The 23324-nt window shown below is 38.7% G+C and overlaps 1 protein-coding gene across 5 annotated transcripts; it reads left to right on the top strand.

Annotated features, from left to right (window-relative positions):
* The first annotated feature begins 9328 nt into the window (after positions 1-9328).
* LOC140736019 (serine/threonine-protein kinase 35-like) lies at positions 9329-23112 on the top strand. 5 transcript variants are annotated; one of them, XR_012100866.1, is made up of 4 exons: positions 9329-10851; positions 17936-18222; positions 18421-18466; positions 19458-23112. XR_012100866.1 is itself a non-coding variant. In XM_073061699.1 (2 exons), exon 1 carries the CDS (start codon positions 9731-9733, stop codon positions 10817-10819), a length of 1089 nt encoding a protein of 362 aa, XP_072917800.1. In that variant the 5' UTR covers positions 9333-9730; the 3' UTR covers positions 10820-10851; positions 19458-23112. The 5 variants fall into 5 exon arrangements, 1 of the variants encoding a protein (XP_072917800.1); XR_012100864.1 differs by adding an exon at positions 17644-17829 and having other exon boundaries at positions 17936-18466; XR_012100863.1 differs by having other exon boundaries at positions 17936-18466.
* The last annotated feature ends 212 nt before the right edge of the window (positions 23113-23324 follow it).

The following is a 23324-nucleotide window of genomic DNA, read 5'->3' as shown; positions in this document are numbered from 1 at the left end:
GGGCCTGTAATGTGCTGTACTATTCTATGTTCTATGTTCTTGCTTGCTTATCCTGTAATATTATATCGGTATGATCACTATGGATTGTTCTGTTTGTACAAACGTAATAATGGATTGGTCATAATATAACTTGTCGGACTTTGACTCTAAAACTGGATCAGATGTGTTTATAGTAAGATATGGTGTCTTTTATCAGTTTGTATTTTAAAACACGATTTTGGTGAATGATACTTGCTACTTGATTGATCCTGTGTAATCTGACTGAATTAAACTGCTACAGGATCCTGTAATGTGTTGGATTGTTTCTGGTTTCTCTTGGCATTTCTGAATTTATCATCTTGAATTTGTTGGTTTTTCATTATGTACTTTTGATTTTTTTTGTGTTAACCACCTGATCCTGTATTGCCACAAGGAACCCCTCTGTTTCTGGGAAGTGGTCTCCAACTCTGAGTAAGGCATCCAACACTTTCTTGTCAACATCTAGTCTCCTCATATTGTGGGGATGTCTACCATGGAGGGTCATGCTCTTCCATTGGTTTACTTTTTCTTCTGTAATGATAGTTTCTTCTTCTTTCTGGGTTGTGCTTTCATTTAAGTTTAGTGGTGTGCTCTTATCAGAATTTCATTTGCTTGTGTGGAGTGCTGAATCCTGTTTTCATTGATGAAAATATGTCATCAGAAGTTTTATCTGACTTGTGTTAATCTAAGTGTGTTTTCTAAAATTTGTCATTTCAGTTCTTATTTTTTCTTTGTAAACTTTCCAGCTTGGTTTTGGACCAAGATATTATGCCAAAAGTTAAATGGGTATAGTGAAAGTGTCTATTGCCTTTGTTATATTTTTACCATTGAGTTCTGTTCGGCAGATTTTCTGAAGCGAAGTAAATTTTGTTGAAAGTTTTCCCTTTGTTGCAGTATAATCTACTTTCTTTGCTTGTTGATATCCCAAATACTTATGTTTCATGTTCATCCATCTGTTGTATCCTGCTCTCTGTTTTATATTCTACTAGCTCTATAGCACCTTTCTTTATGTTTAATGTTCTGAATTTAACTAGTCCAAAGTTCATGTTTATATGTTTTGAAAATAGTTCTACTATTTAGGACCATAAGATATAGGAACAAAATTAGGCCATTCAACCCATTGAGTCTGCTCTGCAATATCATCATGGCTGATCCATTTTTTTCTCTCAGCCTCAATCTTCTGCCTCCCCCCCTCCCCCGTAACCCTTCATGCCCTGACCAATCAAGAATCTATCAACTTTTTCCTTAAATATACATAAAGACTTTGCCTCCACGGCTGCCTGTGGCAATGAATTCCACAGATTCACTACTCTTTAGCTAAACAAATTCCTCCTTATCTCTGTTCAAAAGGATGCCCCTCTGTTCTGAGGCTGTGTCCTCTAGTTTTAAACACTCTCACCAAAGGAAACATCCTCTCCACATCCATTCTATCAAGGCCTTTCATCATTTGATGGGTTTCAATTAGGCCACCCCTCATTCTTCTGAATTCCAGTGAATACAGGCCCAGAGCCATCAACAGTCTTCATATGACAAACTATTAATCCTGGAATCACTTTTGTGAACCTCCTTTGAACCCTCTCCAGTTTCAGCACATTCTTTCTAAGATAAGGGCCCCAAAATTGCTCACAATACTCCAAGTGAGGCCTCACCAGTGCTTTATAAAGTCTCAACATTACATCCTTGCTTTTATTTTCAGGTCCTCTTGAAATGAATGCTAACATCGCATTTGCCTTTCTCATCACAGACTCAACCTGCAAATGAACCTTTAGGGAATCCTGCACAAGGACTCCCAAATCCCTTTGCACCTCAGATTTTTTGTATTTTCTCTCCACTTAGAAAATAATCAATCCTTTCACATCTTCTGCAAAAGTGCACGGCCATACACTTAGCGACACTTTATATATTCCATCTGCCACTTCTTTGCCCATTCTCCGAATATGTCTAAGTCCTACTGTAGCCTCTCTATTTCCTATTTCCTGCCCCTCCACCTATCTTTGTATTGTCTGCATACCTTGCAACAAAGCCATCAATTCTATCATACAAATCATTGACGTACAACGTGAAAAGAATCGGTCCCAACACATAACCATGTGGAACACCACTACTCACTGGCAGCCAGTCAGAAAAGGTTCCCTTTATTCCCACTCCTTGCCTCTTGCCAATAGCCACTGCTTTATTAATGCTAGAATCATGTAAGCAGCCTCAAGTGTGCCACCTTGCAAAGGTCTTCTAAAAATCCAAGTACACAACATCATCCGAATGTCCTTTGTCTATTCTGCTTGTTATTTCTTCAAATAATTCCAACAGATTTGTCAGGCAAGAATTTCCCTTGAGAAAACCATACTCACTATGGCGTATTTTATCATGTGCCTCCAAGTATCCTGAAACCAAATGCTCAACAATTGACTCCAGCATTTTCCCAACCACTGATGTCAAACTAACTGGCCTATAATTTTCTTTCTTCTGCCTCTCACCCTTCTTGAAGAGTGGAGTAACATTTGCAAATTTTCAGTCTTCTGGAACCATTCCAGAATCTAGTGATTCTTGAAAGATTATTCCTAATGCTTCCATGGTCTCTTCAGGCACCTCTTTCAGAAGCCTGGCTGTGCACCATCTGGTCCAGGTGACTTACCTACCTTCAGACCTTTCATTTTCCAAAGAGCCTTCTCTCTAATAATGGTAACGCTTCATGACTCCTGACACCTGGAACTTCCTCCATACTGCTAGTGTCTTCTGCAGTGAAGACTGATGCAAAGTACTTACTCAGTTCATCCATTATTCTGTTGTCCCTCATTACTACCTCTCAACATCGGTTTCCAGTGGTCTGATATTTACCCTCACCACTCACTCTTTTATACTTTATGTATCTGAAGAAATTTCTGATATCCTCTAGTATTATAGGTTAGCTTACTTCTGTATTCCATCTTTACATTCTTAATGACTCCTTCAGTTGCCTTCTGTTGGCATTTAAAAGCTTTCCAATCCTCTAACTTCACACTCATTTTTGCTCTATTATATGCCCACTCTTTGGCTTTTATGTTGGCTTTGACTTCTCTTGTTAGCCATGATTGTGTCATCTTGCCTTTAGAATACTTCTTGCTCTTTGAGATGTATACCTCTTGTGCCTTCCCAGTTGCTTCCAGAAATACCAGCCATTGCTTCTCTGCCATCATCCCTGCCAATGTTCTTTTCCAATCAATTCTGGCCAACTCATTTCTCATGTCCTTGTAATTTCCTTTACTCTATTGCAATAGTGATACATCTGATTTTAGATTCTCCTTCTCAAATTTCAGGGTGAATTTGAAGTTATTATGATCACTTTCCCCTAAGGGTTCTTTTACCTTAAGCTCTCTAATCAATTCAGTTCATTGCACAACACCCAATCCAGAATAGCAGATCCCCTAATGGGTTCAACCACGAGCTGCTCTAAAAAGCCATCTCACAGGCATTTTAGGAATACTCCCCCTTGGAATTGCACACCAACCTGATTTTCCCAATCTAGCTATTGAAATCCCCCATGACTAGTGTAACATTGTCCTTTTGGCATACATTTTCTATCTCCTCTGGTAACTTTTTGACCACATCCTTACGACTGTTTTAAGTCTGTATATAACTCCCATCAGGCTCTTTTTACCCTTGCAGTTCCTTTGCTCTATCCACCATGATTCAACACCTATGTCACCTCTCTCTAATGATTTAATTTCATTTTTTACAAACAGAGACATGCCACCTCCTCTGCCTTCCTGCCTATTCTTTCAGTACAATGGGTATCATTGAACATCAAGCTCCCAGCTATAATCTTCTTTAATATAGTTGAATTATTTGCTTTGGCTTTACTGATGAAGGAGCATATAATTTCAAATTGGCCGTGTATAGATGGCAAGCTAAGGTATAATTTGTAATTTGATACCCTACTTTTATCCGATTCTGTAAATCAGAGAGCCAGTTTAAAGCTAGATAAAACCACAGTGGGCTTAGAGAGTCGCCCTGAAAAATGTTTTGGTCTATTTTGATAATGGTGGTTGTTCTTTTTGGTTGTTAATACGTAGGGCGATTATAGTAAGCCAATGCTTCATCAGATGTTGAAGAAATTTCACAAGTATTGGACATAATTTAAATATATATTAAGAGCTTATATTAACCATGTGTGTGGGTTAGAAATGCTTTTTGATAGTCAATATAACAACATGAAAGATTTCTGCTTTTCCTGCAGGCTTGATATAGACTTACAGGATCTATTATTAATTGTTCTTTGCATCCTTTCATACCCTTATGTCTTCCTTTCTTCTCTTCTGTAAGTATATTGTGGTTATCTAAGTGAGAGGTGATTAGCTGCGAGATGCATTATTATTATTAATGCATTTGAACTGACAGGGTAATCTTTTCCTGGGGCAAAATTATTCTGCTGTAAAACTAGCTTGTCATCTCAAAACATGTTTAAATAGTTTTACTATAACATGATATGCCATGACAGTATAATTTAAATAACAACTTCCACTTACACAGAACCTTTAACAGAGCAAAAAAGAAAAGTGCCAAAGCTCTTTATGAGGCATTTATAAAACAAAACAAACATGATGCTAAGCCATGTAGGAGATATTAGTGCGGATGAGGAAAATCCCAGCAAAGGCAGATTTTAACATTGTAAGGCAGAAATGTTTTGGGATGAAAATTTAGAGTTTAGGGTTTTGGCGTATCTGAGAATGAGAAAAAGATACTCATTTTAGATAGTGACAAATCTGGAGAAAATTTGTGACTAGGAGAGGTGAAACCGTGAATAGAGGCCATGAATTTTTCAGTTCAATTACTATAGAGTCATAGAGAATCACAATATAGCAGAGTCACAATATAGCACAATATAGCAGAGTCACAAGGACCTTCCTTCCATCCAGTCCGTGCCAAACTTATTCCGCCTAGTACCATCAACCCGCACCTGGACCATAGCTCTCCAAAACCCTCCATCCTTGCATTTATCCAAACTTCCCCTAAGTATTATAATTGGACCTGCACCTTTGTTGGCGGCTCGATCCTCACTAACACTACACTGGGTGAAGAAGAATCCACTCAAGTCCCCCTTAAATATTTCACTTTTCACCCTTAACCTATGATCTCTAGTCCTAGTGTCACACAATCTCAATGGAAAAAGACTGCTTGGATTTATCCTCTCTACCCCTCATATCCTACTTTTGCAAAAAAATAAATTACAAGGGGTGATTGATAAGTTCGTGGCCTAAGGTAGAAGGAGTCAATTTTAGAAAACCTAGCACATTTATTTTTCAGCATAGTCCCCTCCTACATTTACACACTTAGTCCAGTGGTCGTAGAGCATACGGATCCCTTCTTTGTAGAAGTAGGCTTCTTGGACCTACAGAAGTGGTCCACAGCGGGGGTGATTGATAAGTTCATGGCCTAAGGAAGAAGGAGATGACCTATTAACTTCAAACTTACTGCGTAATCACTCAAAGAGTTGAACTACAGGTGCATGTAACGAGAGCTGTATAACTCATTTCCTTCTACCTTAGGCCACAAACTTATCAATCAGCCCTGCTGTGGACCACTTCTGGAGGTCCAAGACGCCGACTTCTACAAAGAAGGGATCCGTATGCTCCACGACCGCTGGACTAAGTGTGTAAATGTAGGAAAAATAAATGCTAGGTTTTCTAAAATTGACTCCTTCTACCTTAGGCCATGAACTTATCAATCACCCCTCGTAATTTAAATGATTGAACAGGTATTCTGTCAGCAGAGGAAATAGTCATTAAGAAATAACAGTCTGAACATTATTTTACTTACTGCAATGTTTTTGTGTCTTATGCAAATAAATGTAGTATTCTATTGCACATCTGAGGCATGGCAATGAAGTGGACTTCTCATACAGGAGCTGGTCTTGACAATGACGGTTGAGCATGCTTGTGTATCATATAAAGACAGCAACCTCACCTGTTCCAGAAGTTATTTTGTTATATGGATCAAGTTTTAAGAATTCTTAATGTTCACTCCCACTCACTCACATCATCAAACCACTGGGAGAATGCATCCTGATGCCTTCGGCCTAATTTTCAATAAAAAAATATTACTATTAGGGATGGGGTGGTTAACACACAGTAAGAGTGGAGGTTCTCTAAGTGGGTCTGGTTCAGAACAATATAGCAGAAGAACAATCTCTTAGGCCCACAACCTCTATGCCAAACATGATGTCAAATTAAACCAGTTCTTTTCTGCCTGTAATTAGAACATAGCACAGTCCTGCACAGTACAGGCCCTTCAGCACGCCTAAATGATCCACATCCCTCCATCTTCTACGTATTTATAAGCATTCTCAATGTTCACTCCCACTCACCCACATCATCAAACCATTGGGAAACTATCTAACAGGGTCTTAAACACCACTTTTGTATTTTCTTGCACCACATTCTCTGGCAGCCTGTTCCAGGTATCTACTACTCTCTGTGTAAAAAAAAAGCTTATCCCACACACCTCCTTTAAACTTTTCCCCTCTCACCTTAGATGTGTGTCCTGGTACTTAATGCATGCCCTAATTATTTTAATAAGCTTGATGGGCTTTTGAAAGATATCTAGATCAACATCAGAAACATTAAATAGCAGAATATCATCCTGATGTGGGGCTTCAATACAAAATATATACACTGTCAGCATGCACTCTTTATTGGCCTTCCCAGTGCAGTAGATCAGGGTGGCTTAGTGGAGTAGTAGTTTCTGTCAGATCACAACTCTAAGCAGTTGATCTTGATTCTGGCCATGGGTATTATCTGTGTAGTTTGCACTTTCGCCATAGATTACCTCTGAGAGAGGTCAGATTTCCCTACACATCCCACGGACATGCTGGTATGTTATATGGGGCTATAAATTACTCTTTATTGTAGGTAGTACTTAAAGAATACAAAGTATTTAAAGTAGAGTGAATGGGCCTCTGTGGGAGAACTATTCGTAGGTGTTTAGGGAAGTACAGAGTGGGAAACTAATGGGATTGTTGCCCTGGAAGCTGATGTGGATGCACTGTGCCAAATGACCTTCTTTTATGTTGTCTTAAGAAATGATAATCCCAATTACAAATCATCTTATTGAGTGGTGCAGTAGGTTTGAAGAGCTAAACGGTATCAATCCTGCTCTTGTTGCGTGGATTAATTTACCAAAATAAAATCACTGCTTAAATCAAAGTTATTTTTGATACAATGTGTACACTGTATTATCAGTGACAGGAACTTATAATTATTCTTCCCCACTAGGATAGTAGGGACTGTCCTTTGACTTCCACCGCATGCAGCTCATTGCGTATACCACATCTGCTACTCATTGTAGCATTGTTTTTCTATAAATATTAGTTTTTACAATGATAATAACCTCAGGTCCTCATTTTATTGCTGTAATATCCTTTTTCCTGTATTTAGATTGCTTACCTTCCTAAAATACCATAGGAGATGCGAGCAGGAATTTTAAATGCTCTGGCTCGAGTTACGAGTTAGGAAAGAATAATATGATACTGTAGAGGTCTCTAAGTACTAAAAGTAAAAAACTAAAACAAACACGATTTTTCTCTCTGAACCACTTCTTGCTCCTGAATTCACTCTCATATCTCAGAACAGAAATGTACAACACATCCTCATGTTAATGGGACAGGATATCCTCCTTTGTTGGGAAGTAGCGGTGGGATGTCCATCTCAGTGGAACACTAGTCTCATTTCTTGGATAAAGACATTCAGAGTAAAATTCCCCCATTCAATGAATATGATAGGATTAGATGGCACTGCAAATATTATGGGGTTGCAAGTAGGAGCAGAAGATGTACAGCACTGCACACATAGTAAAGGCAGAAATATACATTGTTTTTGTATACTTCAGTAGTCTCTCTCTCTCTCTCTCCATGTGCCTTGCGTGTTATATGCTTGGGTGATCATGGGTCTCCACATCGAACAATCCCTCGCAGCGTCAATCATATCTGTTAGTTCTTTCACAGTGTCCATATATTTTCTTCTTTGCCTTCCTCTACTGTTCAGCAGTGTAGTGATGCATAAAAGTGACTGTGCTCATCTGAGGGACAGAAAACTCTTTCTAGCTCTTTTCTCTTTATCAGGAGACCATGCCTGTGATCACTGCTACCCACTTAGCTATTAACAGGTGGTTTCTGGAAGAGGCAAAGCAATTATGTGGTTATTAAAATGCCTCGGTAATAGGACATCCAGAAGAGACAGAGGACACAAAATCCACTTTATTTTTGGCCTTGTCCTACCATTTTTGTTGTTTAGTTTGAGTTGAGGCATGGTAGTGAAGCAAATCCAGCTCTTATTGTACGAGTATAGACATCAGTGGAACACACCCAAAGTGCTAGAAGAACTCAGCAGATCAAGCAACTTGTGTGGAGAATAAAGTTGACGTTTTGGGTTGAGACCCTTCATCAGGACTCTGATGAATAATGAACATTGCATGATTTTTAAAAAAATCATTATGTTGTGATAGGTTATATTAACAACCTACATGGTACCTTTATTTATTTCTGTCATTTTGGACCATGCACATATTCTATTCATTTTCTTCTAGTTTTCTCTAATTCACCTATGCTCTACTGAATTTCACTTACTACTGATCAGGTCACTTGTAAAGATCATCTGGATCACCATTTTGCTTATTCTTAGTTACTTATTCAGATTTAACACCCATATCACACTCCAACAGCATTATTTGCAGTTTCATTGAGATTTAATGGAAACAAAAACATCAAGGATCCAGGCAACTGCAATTCAAAATGTCCCAGACAAGTTATCCGGAAAAAAAATCAAGGCGGTCACTTGCTACAATATTTTTGCAATGCCATGTACAAATTCTTTGCCTACATTCAAAACAATGGCTATGCTTCAACGTTAATTGACCGTGAAGCGTTTTGGGGACATTCAAAACTTTTAACAAATTCGTGATAACGTTTCTGGATTAGCAGCTACCAGCGTCTGTCGCCTTTTCCTAAATATATCAGCCATTCCCAGAGATTGGATCTTTGGAAACCTTTGGTTCTGAGATCAAGGTCGGGCTACCCGCAACTTATCTGAGCGTCTGCTATTTTTTGTTTGGAAAGAAATACGTGTAAAACCTCTAGGGGAATGGTGACAACCCGAAGTATGTGAAGTGAAAAAGGAATTGGACACTTTACAATATGTCAAGCATTTTTTGAACTCTGAAACAAATTAGAAGCGACCGCCCAAAGTTTCACGAGTAAAACGGTGGGGGAAGAGAGGACCAGCCAGAGCGCAGAGTCAGGGCCAATACCAGAGCGACGCTTCCGCCACTCGCTGACACGTGAGTGCGAAAGCTGCTCCGGACTGGCGGCGGGCGGCAGGAAAGGGCGGAGGCAGGCAGCAGCGAGAGGCCGAGCTTCCCAGGAATGAATGAGAGGAGAGCAGCGTAGCGAGAGGCCCGTTCTGAGTTAGTTGCCTCGTCGGGAGCTCGCTTGGTTGTCGGCGCGGAGAGTGGGAAGCGGCCGTAGGTTGATTTGCACCCACCCTCCCTCCTCAGTGGCCGGGGTGCGCCGTCACCCCGAGCTTGAACCGTGAGGGAGCGGCGGATGAGGCGCGCACCGCGGCTGCCTGCAGCCGGCTGTGGGACAGCACAGGGCCCGGCCGCCGCGGCTTGACTCACCGGCACTCAGCTGCCTTTGCCTCAGTGATGTGGAGCGTGAGCGTCTCCCCTCAGCGACGTGCGGAGCATGGAAACTCGCGACGCCCCAAAAGGTACAAACCGTGAGGAGCGGCCAGCGGCGGGGAGCACCGCCGCCGCGCCGAGGCCGCCGGGCCTGCTGTGGGAGCCCAAGTACAGCCTGGTGCAGGAGGTAGGCCGCGGCAGCTACGGCGTGGTGTACGAGGCGGTGGTGAGGAAGAGCGGCGCCCGGGTGGCCATCAAGAAGATCCGCTGCGACGCTCCGGAGAACGTGGAGCTGGCCCTGTCCGAGTTCTGGGCGCTGACCAGCCTCAAGCGGCAACACGAGAACGTGATCCAGTTTGAGGAGTGCGTGCTGCAGCGCAACGGCATCGCCCAGAAGATGAGCCATGGCAACAAGCGCTCCGAGTTCTACCTGCGCCTGGTCGAGACCTCGCTGAAGGGCGAGCGCATCCTGGGCGCTGGCGAGCCCTGTTACCTCTGGTTCGTTATGGAGTTCTGCAACGGCGGCGACCTCAACCAGTACGTGCTGTCCCGGAGGCCCGACTCGGCCATCAACACCAGCTTCATGCTCCAGCTGACCAGCGCCATCGCTTTTTTGCACAAGAACCACATAGTCCACCGGGATCTCAAGCCCGACAACATCCTGATTTCCGAGAAGTCAGGCGTTCCCATTCTCAAAGTGGCCGATTTCGGCCTCAGTAAAGTCTGCGTTGTGGGCGGTGGAGCGGCGAATAACAAAAACGTGAACGTCAACAAGTGCTGGCTGTCCTCGGCCTGTGGCTCTGATTTCTACATGGCCCCGGAGGTCTGGGAAGGACACTACACGGCTAAAGCGGATATTTTTGCTTTGGGAATAATTATATGGGCCATGATTGAACGTATAACTTTTATTGATGCCGAGACTAAGAAAGAACTGCTTGGGACCTACGTTAGGCAGGGCAGCGAGATTGTACCTGTAGGGGAAGCATTGCTAGAAAACCCAAAGATGGAACTACATATCCCACAGAAAAGGAGAACTTTCATGTCTGAAGGGATCAAGCAACTAATTAAAGACATGTTGGCTGCTAATCCACAGGATCGTCCAGACGCCTTTGAGTTAGAAACTAGGATGGACCAGGTCATTTGTGCTGCCTAAATTATCTATTGTACAATGGAAACTTGTAAAAGGTATACATTAAGCAAATTATTGATTATGTTTGGGGCTAAGGTAATTGTATATACTAGTAATCTGGTGTATCTGGTTACTTCCTGTTGTAAAATTCTACTTCCTTACTTCAGGTCTTGAATGTAGTATGTCTTAAACACTTAAAAGTGTCTCCAGCTGGTCAAATTTTACTTCTCACTGCTACCAATGTTTTGCAATCCCACTGAAAATTTCTTTCCTCTTCAGGGCAAAAGAATGACGGTATTTTACAGATGTTAAGTTTTCTTGCTCAAAACGAGCAACATATGGAGGAATGATTTAGGGTTTCACAAGTTTAAAAAATACTTAGGGTTAATCATGAGAATCTTTATTATTAATATAAATATTGTTTTTCCTCCCACACTTAATGCATGTTTAATGACTTGGGAGTAATGCCAGAAATTACAGAAAAGACAGGGGACAGGAACAGGTGAGTTTATCCCAGAAAAGAAATCGTATTAATATCTGACAGAGGCTCAAGGCAACTCAGAGTGCCTGGACTTCGTAGTTGGTGTTAAGTGGTTATGTTGATTTTATATAAAGTTGTAAATAGACGTTGAATGACAATACTAAACTGTCCTATTGAAAAGTACAGTTTGGTACAATATTCTGGACTGCCACTATTGTAAATTAAACTTGTTGGGGAAGTAGACAAAATGCTGAAAAACAATATTTGTGGAGATTTAGGTTGATAACTGTTGAAATGTTGATTTGATTTGCTTGTCAATTTTTTGTTTCAATGTTTAGGTCAAGTCTATCAAATGAGAAATAATTAATCTTTCGTTTTTAGGTCATTGATGCTCCATGGTGGTGCAGTAGCTTAGTGGTTAAGACAACACTTTATACAGTACCAGCAACCCAGGTTCAGTTCCCGCTGCAGCCTGTAAGGAGTTTGTACATCCCCACCGTGATTGCTTAGGTTTTTATCTGGGAGTTCCAGTTTCCACCCACAGTCTAAAGACCTATGAGTTGGTAGGCTAATTGGCCACTGTAAATTGTCATATGAATATGCTTGGGTTCAGATTGACAGGTGGTAGTGCTCCAAGTGCCTATTCCATGCTGCATCTCAATCAATTAGTAAATAATTAAAAAGTGAAAATGTTAGTTTCAAGCCACGGGGGTGGTACCTTTCTTTATAATATTTCTGTTAAATTCAAAGGAAGCCATGACAAGACCTCATCTTTATTTTTTTTAGGATTCCAAATTCTCCCTGATTCTTGGTTGCTTTTTGTACTTGGCCCATACTGCCCCACTCCCACCATACTAGTTCTTTTTCCCCTTTTTAGTCAATTCTTTTTTGTGCCTACCCTTTGGTCATTAGAGCTATGTGTTCTTTCCCTGGTTTGCAAATCTTAAAAGTCACTGACCTGAAACATTAGCATATCTCTCCACAGATCAGATGCTGCCATTTTTAGTGTGTATATTTCAGATGGCCACCACTGTCAGTATTTTGCTGCTGTCACTTTTGGCATTGCTGACGAAATGGCATTAACTGAAATGTAAAAGCTGATTTTTCTCTCCACAGATACTATCTGATTTGTTGTGTTTCCTGTTCTTCCCATGCTCTTTCCCCCACCCCCTGTGCATCCCAGACCCTCATTTTGTATTTTGGGAGATTATTATTTATGAGGGGGAATACATTTTCGGTGGATAAATTCTGCAATAAGTTTGATTAACACTTTGTTTAAGTTTTATTTTTGTGTTACATGGGGAGATTGCTAGTCTGAGCCAATAGATGATCATGCATCATATGGTAAATACTTCTGTGTTTGCGGTGTAGAATGGGGAATTATTATTCTGTTCCAAGTGGATTTGTACATAGTAAAATTATTATTGGAGCAAACTGGCTGGCTTATTTAATATTTGCATGTAAGCAAGAAGGTCTCTTATTCTTTCTGCCACCCTATGCCCTATAAAGGGGGGAAAAAGAACAACTTGAACTGTGCATTGCTTTGCTGGGAACCTGGTTCATGTCCTGGGAGCCACCTTCCTTTGTTGCCCTGTCAGGATTGTAGTCGGGTTCCCTGCCCTCTGGCACTCTTGCAGTGATAATGGCTTGGTGTGAATTGGAATCAGGTTTAACATCATTGGCATATGTCATGAAATGTGTTGTTTTGCTGTAGCAGTATACAAATTTTAAAATATAAATTACAATGAGGTATATATTAAATAAATAGTGCAAAAAAGTAGTGAGGTAGTGTACATGGGTTCATTGTCTATTCAGAAATTTGATGGCAGTGGGGAAGAAACTGTCCCAGAAATGCTGAGTGTATCTTCAAACTCTTGTATCTCTTCCTTGATGGTAGCAAAAAGGAGGACTGGGTGATGGAGGTCCTTAATGATGGATGCTGCCTTTTTGGGGCATTATGTTTTGAAGCTGTCCTTTCGATGCTGGGGAGGCTGGTGCCCATAATGCAGCTGGCTGCCCCAATCTTCTCAAACTGCTAATGAAGTATATGGGCTTTTTTGCAATTGCATCAAAATGTATGGACCAAGATAGATCTTAAGAGATGTTGATACCCAGGAACTTGAAATTACTCGCCCTTTCCACTGCTGGCTCCTTGACGAGGACTGATCTCCTGACTTCCCTTTCCTGAAGTCCACTGTCCCTTGGTCTCAGTAATGTTAAGTGCAAGGTTGTTGTTTCAACACCACTCAACTAGCTAATCTATCTCTCTCCTGTACACCATCTGAAATTCTGCCAACAGTAGTTGTGTCATTGGTGAACTTATAGATAGCATTTAAGCTGTGTCATAGGTGTAAAGAGAGTAGAGCAGTGGGATAAGCATACATCTTTGAGGTGTACCAGTGTTGATTGTAAGTGAGGAGGAGATATTATTTCTGATCTGCACCAACTGTGGTCTCCCAGTGAGGATTTCCTCCTTGAAGAGTTTGAGGGCCAATGTTGTGTAAACTGAGATAAATAGTGATTGCTGAGCAGTAAGTTGACTTTAGGGCTGCACCCTAGCTGGCAAAGTGAGAATGGGGGAACTGTTGGGTACTCTTGGCACCTGCTTCATTTTCTGACAGACTTGTGGCCTCATTCATTACCTGTTGGAGACGATGAAAGTTATCTTCTCTAATACATAGAATAATCCCTTGGCTGGAGGAAGCTGCGCGATCAACCACAGAATGGTCAATGGGTTCCATCAAATCTTTTGAGGATCCAAGCAATTTGTTACTTGAGCAGTCACTACTATTGTCCATCAGTGTCATGTGTTTGAACCTTAAATAGCTATGTAGCTGTGTGGTTTGTCACAGCCTGCTCAACAGCAGCCCATGCAGGCAATCTTTTCCATACCAAGCCTTGCAGTAGGCTTACACCAGGTTCCAGGCACAGCTCATTTTAGTGCTGTTTCCATTTGTGCTCTCATTCCTTGGAACAAATTCTGAACACTTTTATCAAGGTGCTAGTTTACATTAGTTTTCATTTAATAAAGGAAATAGTGATTTGCCATGAAAGGTTGAGCGAGTTAGGGCTTTTCTCTTTGGAGTGAAGAAGATTGAAAGGTGACTTGATAGAGATGTATACAATAAGAGGCATAGACCAAGTGTATAGACAGCAACTTTCTTCCAGGGCTGCAATGGCTAATTTTAAGGTAATTGGAGGAAAGTATAGGGGGGGGGATGTCAGAGGTAGGTTTTATACAGAATGCTTAGTGTGTGGAATGTACTGCCAGGGATGGTGGGAGGGGCAGATGTATTAGAGGCTCTTGGGTAGGCACATGTTTGAAAAGAAATGGATATATAGGAGAGAAAGGTTAGATTGATTTTGGAGTAGGTTGAAAGATCAGCACAACATTGTTGGCCAAAGGGCCTGTACTGTACTGTTGAGATGTAATAAGATTGTAGGTTTCAGTTTCACTTTTCCTTTTTGCACCGTTCTTTATAGCAATATCAACACTTGTTTTAATTTAATTTCCTTTAATTGAGTTTGGGCAATGTTCTGTACATCATTATGCTTAAATCATGCATAGAAGGATATGCAGCTTTTTGGAAGAAAAAAATCAGGTAATTTTGGGTGTATGTAATGAAAATTTGATGAACGGTGTAGTGGTTAATGTGACGCTATTAATGCTCTGGGCATTGTGGAATTCAGAGTTAAATTGCGGCGTTGTTCTGTAAGGAGTCTCTGAACATTCTCCCCATGGAACATGGGTTTTCACCAGGTCCTCAAGTTGCCTCCCACAGCCCAAAGATGTACCTGATAGGTTAATTGGTCATTGTAAATTGTCCTGTGATTAGGTTCAGATTTGCTGGGGGTTGCCAGGACAGCGTACTTTGCATTGTAACACTAAACAAAGATTGTCATAGGACATTTGGTTGTGATCAAAACTAAAATGGCAAAGAATTAACTTTTAAGTAAATTTGAAGGTTTAAGTAGTTGGTTCAAACCTGTCAGAAACAAGTTGGTATTTGTACCATATAACATTTCCTCTTTGGCTGCCTTAAGTGGTGAGCTCTCAAATATTCAGGTTCTCAGAATTTATTACTACCCCTACACCCTCTATTTTGATTGGCACATCAGCATAGTAGCTTGTGTTCATAGTGTATGTGTAATGTATTAAAACCTCCCAAAGCGCATCATAGGAAAAGTTTTAAAAGTTAACACTGATCCACGTGAACATGATTAATTTTTGACTGTTTTATCGTATTCCTTGGAGGATGATGACATTTAAACACTTGGAATCATTTTGAACAAGTTTGATTTGGATAAAACTAGATGTTGACATAATTCTGCAGTTGATGGCATTTTGATGTAAAGCTAGGGTGCTGTTTTAGACTTGCATGATTTGAAACCTATGTTCCATTTTAGGATCTTGCAATTTGTTTTTGAGTATTTGAAATTTTTGTACTTTTCCATTCCTGCCATATGCACTTATTATAACAACCAACAATGTAGGAAAATCTGCCCCTTTGAGTCTGTTTCATCATTCAATAAAATCGTAGCTGATCTTCTAACTCGGTTTTTTTCTAGCATTGTTCCCATATCACTCGGTTGCTTAAAATCCAAAAATCTAAGAATTTATTTTGAATGAATGTAATGACTGAGTCTCAGACTCTGAGGTGGAGAAACTTTTCTTCATTTCAAACTCTGATCCTAGAATTATGAGCCAGGAGCAGTCATTGTTTAGATTGCAAATGATACTGCAGGGTCAAATACATACTTATTTTGCCCTTTATAAATACAGGGGTGACTCAACAAGGCTAGCTTTGCTGTTGGTCTTTTGCATGAAGTCCAGCAGAGGAGCAAACTCGTATTTAGCATCACAGAAGGTCTGTCAGTACTCGGCTTAATAGTGCAAATTTATAATTCCTGGACTTACTGCAGTTTAATTGTATTCCGAAGTACTGAGTTTTTGCTGACTAGATCTGGCCCACCATTTCAATATGACAGATTTCTCTGTGACAACAGTTTTAATTAAATTACGTGCTTTATGGCATCAGATAATGTCCCTAAGTCTTTGTTTTGAGCTCTCCATTTGCCCTCAAGCAAGGCACCCAAACTTAGAGAGCATTCTAATTTGATTTAATGTTAGTATATTGTTTCTAGAAGCTTTCTGGGCTATTGCAGTTAGCCGTTATTGTGACATGGATTATCCTGTTTAGACAAATGTTACATTGGCAGCTCTGATCCTTCAACATAAATTAGGTTTAAATGGTGTGTGAAGCATCTTATTTGCTTTAAATTCAGTTTTCAACTTAGCAACAGCAGTATAATACCTACTGTTGATTCTTTACCACAGTAGTTTATTCTTGGTTGTTATCTATTTACTGCTCAAACTCTTGTATCATTCCACTAATTTACTCTAATGGAAGCTTTGAAGCAGTTTCATTGGATTGAACCATCGCCTGTTTTTGGTAATTTATTAAATGCATCAGACAGGCCTAAATAAAGTGTGTAAATAGAGAATGGGTGTATTTTTGGTGATCTACTTTACATGCGTGGTAAGGATATTACAGCTATAAACAAGGCAAAACAGCAATTATATTTCATTAGGAGTCTGAAGAGATTTAGTTTGTCAACTAACACACTTCTATATATGTACCATGCAGAGCATTCTGGTAGGCTGCATCACTATCTGGTTTGGGTGGGGGGTTGGCGATCGCAGAGGATCAAAAGGAGCTAGAGTCAACTCCATCTTAGGTACTATCCTCCTTGGTACCCAAGACATCTTCACGGAGGTACAGAAGCTTGAAGGCAATTCAGGAAAAGCTTCTCCTCTGCTATCCGATTTCTAAATGGACACTGAACCCATTAACACTACCTCACTTTTTTAATATTTCTGTTTTTGCACTGTTTTAAATCTATACCATGTATTTGTATACTTACTGCTATTGATTTACTTATTTTTTCTATTTTATCATGTATTGCATTATATGGCTGATGTGTTATGAAATTTGTTAACATGGTGGTGGTGATGATAATCCTGATTCTGGTTTTTGCAGGGAAATTTGCATTAAAGCAATAAAGCAATGTCTAAATGTATTCCAAGAATTTATATTGGCTATCCGTTTACGTGATGCAAAACATTTCATTAGGTGTCTGTAGATGATCTTTGTGCCAAAGTTATTTCTATATTGTGCACATGGCACATTGCTATATTATGTTATTAGCTTTAGGAGAAGTTATTTTGAAATCATGGATGTATGTTCCATTCTTATGACTAACAAACACTTTTGGAGTTCAAAGTAAAACAATTTTACAAAACCTATCTGAATTTGCAAATGTGGGATCTTGATTAGTTGAGGCATCTTTATGCTTTCGTTCACAGTTCATGGCTTGCCACCCTCAACCCTTCTCCAACTGTTGAAATGTGAAATGCATTTTGAAATGTGGAATATGTCTAAGCTCATTGTTACTTTGGTTTGTTGATGAGCAGACCTAGGATTTAAAATCGGAGAATGTCTTTCATGTGCTTTGCTGATTTCAGTATGCTGCATAGCATGTTATTTCAGCTGTAAGTGCCATTTTTTATAATCCATAAATCAGAGCAATTTGGCAGTTCTATCCTTTATATATTTGTAATATTAATAACATTTTATTTCTCTTTTGTCTCTGTGCAGGACAATTTGAAGCAAGTTTTGTTTAGAAAAAGATCTTTTTACAATGGCCTCCCTCCAGTTTTGGAAACACATTTTTGCTTCTGCACCCACCCCACTTTCTTTGTGTTTGATTCTGGATTACCTCATTTTAATCTCTTGTGTCATTACCATGTTTGTAATTACCTAGAGGAGCCTTGTTTTCTCATGGGGGGAAAAGCAATAAGCTGGAGGTAATTTTCAACTTATGAGCAACTTCTGCAGATAACGTAGGGAAAAGTGACTCTGCCGTGAACCTACTTTATCATTCAGTAAGATCTTGCTTAATTTTGCATCTGTGTATAATTTAAAGATGTATCAGCTAAATTCTGATTTGATCTAGTGTTTCAATACTTTGCATACTGTTTAAAAATCATTGGATGTTTGGGATGAAAAAGAATAGACCTTTTATTTGTTGAGTATAATAGTGGTGATGCAGAATTAATGAATGAAAATGTTTTGCTCTGTAGATAAATATGGAGTATCATCTGACATCAAGAAAACTGACATGTAGAGGTAAATATGTCAAGTTTATTAGGTTATGCTACTGGTTCAAGATGTACTCCTTGTATATCAAGTAACATTTTTACTTCCGAAAGGTGAGGTAATCCAGGTATTCTCTTGGTGTTTCAGAGAGTTTCCCATATAGAACATTTCCTTGACTCTGTTCATCTTCAACCTTGGTGGCCAATTATGGCATGCAATTTTCCCCACTGCTCCAATGATTTGCTGATTGCTGTAATTCCTTTGTGGGTACTTGTGGACATGTAGGTATCTGTCCATACATGTATATGGAGTGAAGCACATGCAGCTTTTTAACTATCCTTTCGTCAATTTTTCTTGCAACTTTTTTTAATGTGGATGTTTTAATGCTGTGGATTCCAAATAATTTTAAAAGCATAGTGAGCTCTAATGGTGTGGCTAGAATGTAGGTTTTCCTGATTCTACTGCTTTAAATGTCATGTCAATTATTTAAGGATAAACTGATCATCTAACTGCCTGTTTTGAAAGAGATAACCATGATATTTGGGTTTGCATCTGAGTTATCTGTATATTTAAAAAACTGTTGTTCCTTTTTGCGTTTTGTGGTGCATCAGGTGGTATTTTGTGCCATTTCCATAGCATTTGTCTGTTTCTTATGAGGCCAGGTTGGTAGTTTGATGCTCAACCCCCCACTGATGGAAAGTGTGCAAGGAGCTGGCTGGATACCATCCCAGGACCTTGGCTTCCAAGTCCAGTGGTGATGCCACTATACCACTGGCTGATATATATTTTTTAAAAATAACCGTTTTATATTCTTTTGAAATATGAAGACAATTGCGATTGTAGAGGAATACTCTGAAGACCCTAGAAACAAAAAAGGAGCTATGATAATTAACAGATTTTCATAGTTGGAATTCCTCCTTAACTAGATCATTTAGTAAACAACATTTTGACAGTTGTCATTGTGGTTGGTATTTAACATTATATTCAATATAATTTTGTAAACTTTGTTTTTAAATTTCAGGTGGAGAACTTGGAACGTAAGCTTTTTCTCAAGTGGATGAGACTTTCCATAGAAATAAAGCTCAACAGCTTCTTTATCATACAAAGATTGAAGACTTGCCACATTTAGAGCTTCAGTGCTAGCTCATGTCAGGATGAGGAAAGCTATGCAATTAAATTGCTCAGATTTTTTTTGTGTGGGGAGGGGGCTGAGATGTCGGTGGGGGATATTTTGGGGTTTGGGAAAGATGTTGACCATGCAATTAAACTTGTATTTACACTATTATATTGTACCTTCACTTTATCTGATTAAATGATGTCCTTGAACATTTAATTGGGTGGATTGAATTCTTAATAGTTGTATGACCCTTGTGCTTATATCTTTTATTTTTTTGTAAAGTTATGTAAGTAACAAAAAATAGAAGCATCTGCACTTGTCTTTCTGTATGATTTTTTTAAATGATCAGCATAAGTGACCAGAGTGCCTTAAATTATTTTAGATTTACTGATGCTAAATTGAATTTTAGAAACTTCTAGCTACAAGTAGTTTTTTTTCCCCCAGTTACTGTATTGGGAGATAGTTCTGATGGCCTGGGTTGAAGTGTGTCTGGTAATCTGATAACCTGGCAAAGATTGGTTCAGTCATAAATTTAGTAGCTTCATCAAATGTAGAATTGAATAAACATAACTGTTTGGAAGTTGAAAGTTAACACTTACCATTTGCACCAGCCTTGCCCCCCATCTCATCACTCCACCCCTTGTATTAAAAAAAAGTGGAACCAGAAAACTGGGTTATATAGAGTTAGGTGTTTGGACTTTGAGATAAAGGAAATAAAAATCTAAAACGTATCAATCAGTTTTACAGGTTACTGAAGTGGTTAATGTGGAAATTAGAAAATTGCCTTTTTTGATTTTCTTGAAGTATGCAAACATAATGCAGTTTGAGACTAAAAAAAAATCCAAGTTTTCAGCATTCCTGATTTTCTACCAGCGTTTCTAGAAGAACTGAATGTTGTGATTTAAGGTGTGCTAGCCTCTGCCACATGAATGGAGTGTCAATTTTGGTACTTTTATCAATTACTGTGCAATAAGTGATTTGAAGTCCTTGATGCTGATACAGTGTATACCAAAGTAGAAAAGCTTGACCTTTCACCATTCAGTACAAAGAAAATACCCTCGTTAACAGGTAATTAAAATAAATTGTTTTATTTTTGCCACTAGTTTGAACATGTAGTATGGAGGCTGGCTCTCCAAAGTATTCTGAAGGATCCCCAGTACACACGTTACTACTAGGATGAAACCTGAGAATTATGACCAAGATATGCAAGTGCCATCAACTTGCATCATTTTAAAATCTGATGATGAACCAATTCCAATGAAGTTCTATCACATTCTAACTTGATCTATCTCTTTAATATCAAAAGTGGTTTATTATTTTCAATGTCAGTTGCAATATCAGAACCATTGTGAAGTGTAAACTTCATGAATTTAATGATGCATTGTGAAAATATTTTTAAAAGCCTTCAAGCTTTGAGCATTGGACTGTAGAGGTGATCAAAACATAAATATATGGAAACCATTTTTTAATTCAAGTTTGTATAGCATTATTTATATAAGCTTAATATATGGCTTTCTCTTTCAGCAGAGTACTGAGTAATTTGAACAAATTTAACTATCAGTTGTAAAGTTTTTTTTTGTCAAAAGCTAATCTGTAAATATTTGCCTTTTTTTTTGAGAAAGTGGCCATATTTACTTCTGCAATTGATGTGTGGTTTGCACTTGGCTTTGCTTAACTCTGTAGTCTAAGCACTATAATATATCACTTTAGTAGTGAAACTAGGCAAATTTTAAAACACTAGCCTTTAGTTACAAAGATCTGAAACAAAATTGCCAAGGTGAGGGTTTACTGTTTCCAGAAATTAAACAATCTTATTAAGCTTTTCATATCAACACTTTAGTGGATCTGAGAAATTTCAAGGTTTTCTCCCCACGTTGGGGATTCGGGATATAACTTTGGTCGATACTACTAACTAGCAATTGAAATAGAAGAACTGTTAATTTCTTGAAAATTTAGAATTGTTACATTTACATCTTAAGAATGCTCCTCTACTTAAAATCTACATGCTCTAATTCATTTGGAGCAGAATGCAAGGATGTAATTTTAATGTTTAATTTTGGAAATTGAGTTAAAATGTGCAGAACTGGTTTTCTTAACTGGGATTCTTAATCTGCAAATTGAGTCTTTAACCTGAGTATTTCCAAGAATGTAACAGATTAAACCTGTATCAAATGATAATGTCTAGTGAGTCCTTTCCCCAGTTGGGCCAGATAAAATGAGTACTCTGTATTTGCTGATATGTGGATACTTTTATAATTGATGTTAGGCTTTCCCTTCATCCCTGGAGCAGTATTTTATTCTGAATGTACTTTGAGTATCTGTGTAATGTTCTATTATGTATTTAGCGTGTTAGAACATAGCAAGTTAAAGAAAATTTGTTCTCCAGTAATTGTTAGAGCTGAAAATTATACTCAAGAACATTTGAAGGATTCAAGGCATAGTTCTTAAGAATTTTTTAAAAAGTCCTTGTTATATAGGGACACTGCCAAAAAGTATCTTTAAAAATACTTAAAGGCAAGATTGCTCCAAATTTAGTTTTTTTTTTCAAATAAATTAATACAGTTTTGAATGACCTCATTTACCAGATCAATATGACCACTTTAGCATCAGGAAATCAGCTGAATTTCAAACAAACAAATGGAGGCTGAATTGAAAATAGAAAAAATCTGAAATGTATATTGAAACTAAAGCATTGATGCTCCTCCTAATGGGAAGAACATCTCATTGATCATTTGCCCAACTTGCATTAATTAGAGTGATTGGCCATCAGACATAAGTATGTACTTGCTTTTCCTTTGCCATATAATGTTCTTTGAAGCCAGTATGACAATTTGGCTTTGGTATTGCAGGAAGATGGCACTTGCATATTGAGATCAAATCCAAACTGAAGATCTTGAGTTGCAGTGCTTGTTAATCTAGGGATAAAGATGCTGTAGTTTGATGTGTGTGCTTTCCTCTACAGTTTAGCTTATGTAACTGCACGGACATGTTGCAACAAATCTTTACAATCTTACTAAAATACAGGAAAAAAAATGTCTACTAGTAGATGAGCTGTTCTTTTCAAAGTTACTTTGGAATATGATTCTGGAAATGGAGGGAAGAAATGAGGGAACAGGTTCTGAGCATTTTTATAGGGACACTGCTAGTAGTAACTGTGAGCGTTTAGGATATGTTTACTGAAGAGTTTGTGGTTTACAGAAGGATTTGTTTCAAGAGAATCCTTGTTTGTTTCTACCTCGTATGCAGGACATCACTCAAGTCTTGCTGGCTGATGTAACACTGCTTGTATGGTTGATTTTTGAGAATGCATTAAGTTGTTTCCAAGAATCTTTATACTTCTATGCAAATTTTTTGTATTCAAATTTGAAACACTGTAATACCATAATATCTTTATGTTGGTCCTGCATGGAATACATCTTATGGACCAATATTGAATATTGTTTCATTTTCTTATTTAACATGATTTGTAGTCTGGACTGGAGCCATTTGAATCTTCTAATATTGTCTTGGGAAGAAATTTTGACATGTTATTTCAGCAATAAAGGGTTTTAAAATGTCATTGAGCTGATTGTTTTAATTTGAGTTTAATATTTCTCTTAAGCTCTGACATCAAGGAATCAAATGTTTGAGATTGTTGAAGCAGCATCTATATACTTGTAATTAAGCATTATGATGCACAGGGTTTTCAAATTTTGGCCTGTGAACAAGATGACCTTTGAACTAAGCCAAGCCTCCTGACTTTCCAAATGAGCTTGCCTTCAGTAGGATGTT

This window comes from Hemitrygon akajei, chromosome 11 (assembly GCF_048418815.1).
Source record: "Hemitrygon akajei chromosome 11, sHemAka1.3, whole genome shotgun sequence".
In the NCBI taxonomy this organism is placed as follows: domain Eukaryota; kingdom Metazoa; phylum Chordata; class Chondrichthyes; order Myliobatiformes; family Dasyatidae; genus Hemitrygon; species Hemitrygon akajei.
The sequence above is the reverse complement of the archived record's forward strand: the minus strand, read 5'-3'. Positions and strand labels throughout refer to the sequence as shown.

Excerpts from the sequence above, each read along its gene's own strand:
- LOC140736019 (XM_073061699.1), top strand. The coding sequence starts at position 9,731 with ATGGAAACTCGCGACGCCCCAAAAGGTACAAACCGTGAGGAGCGGCCA.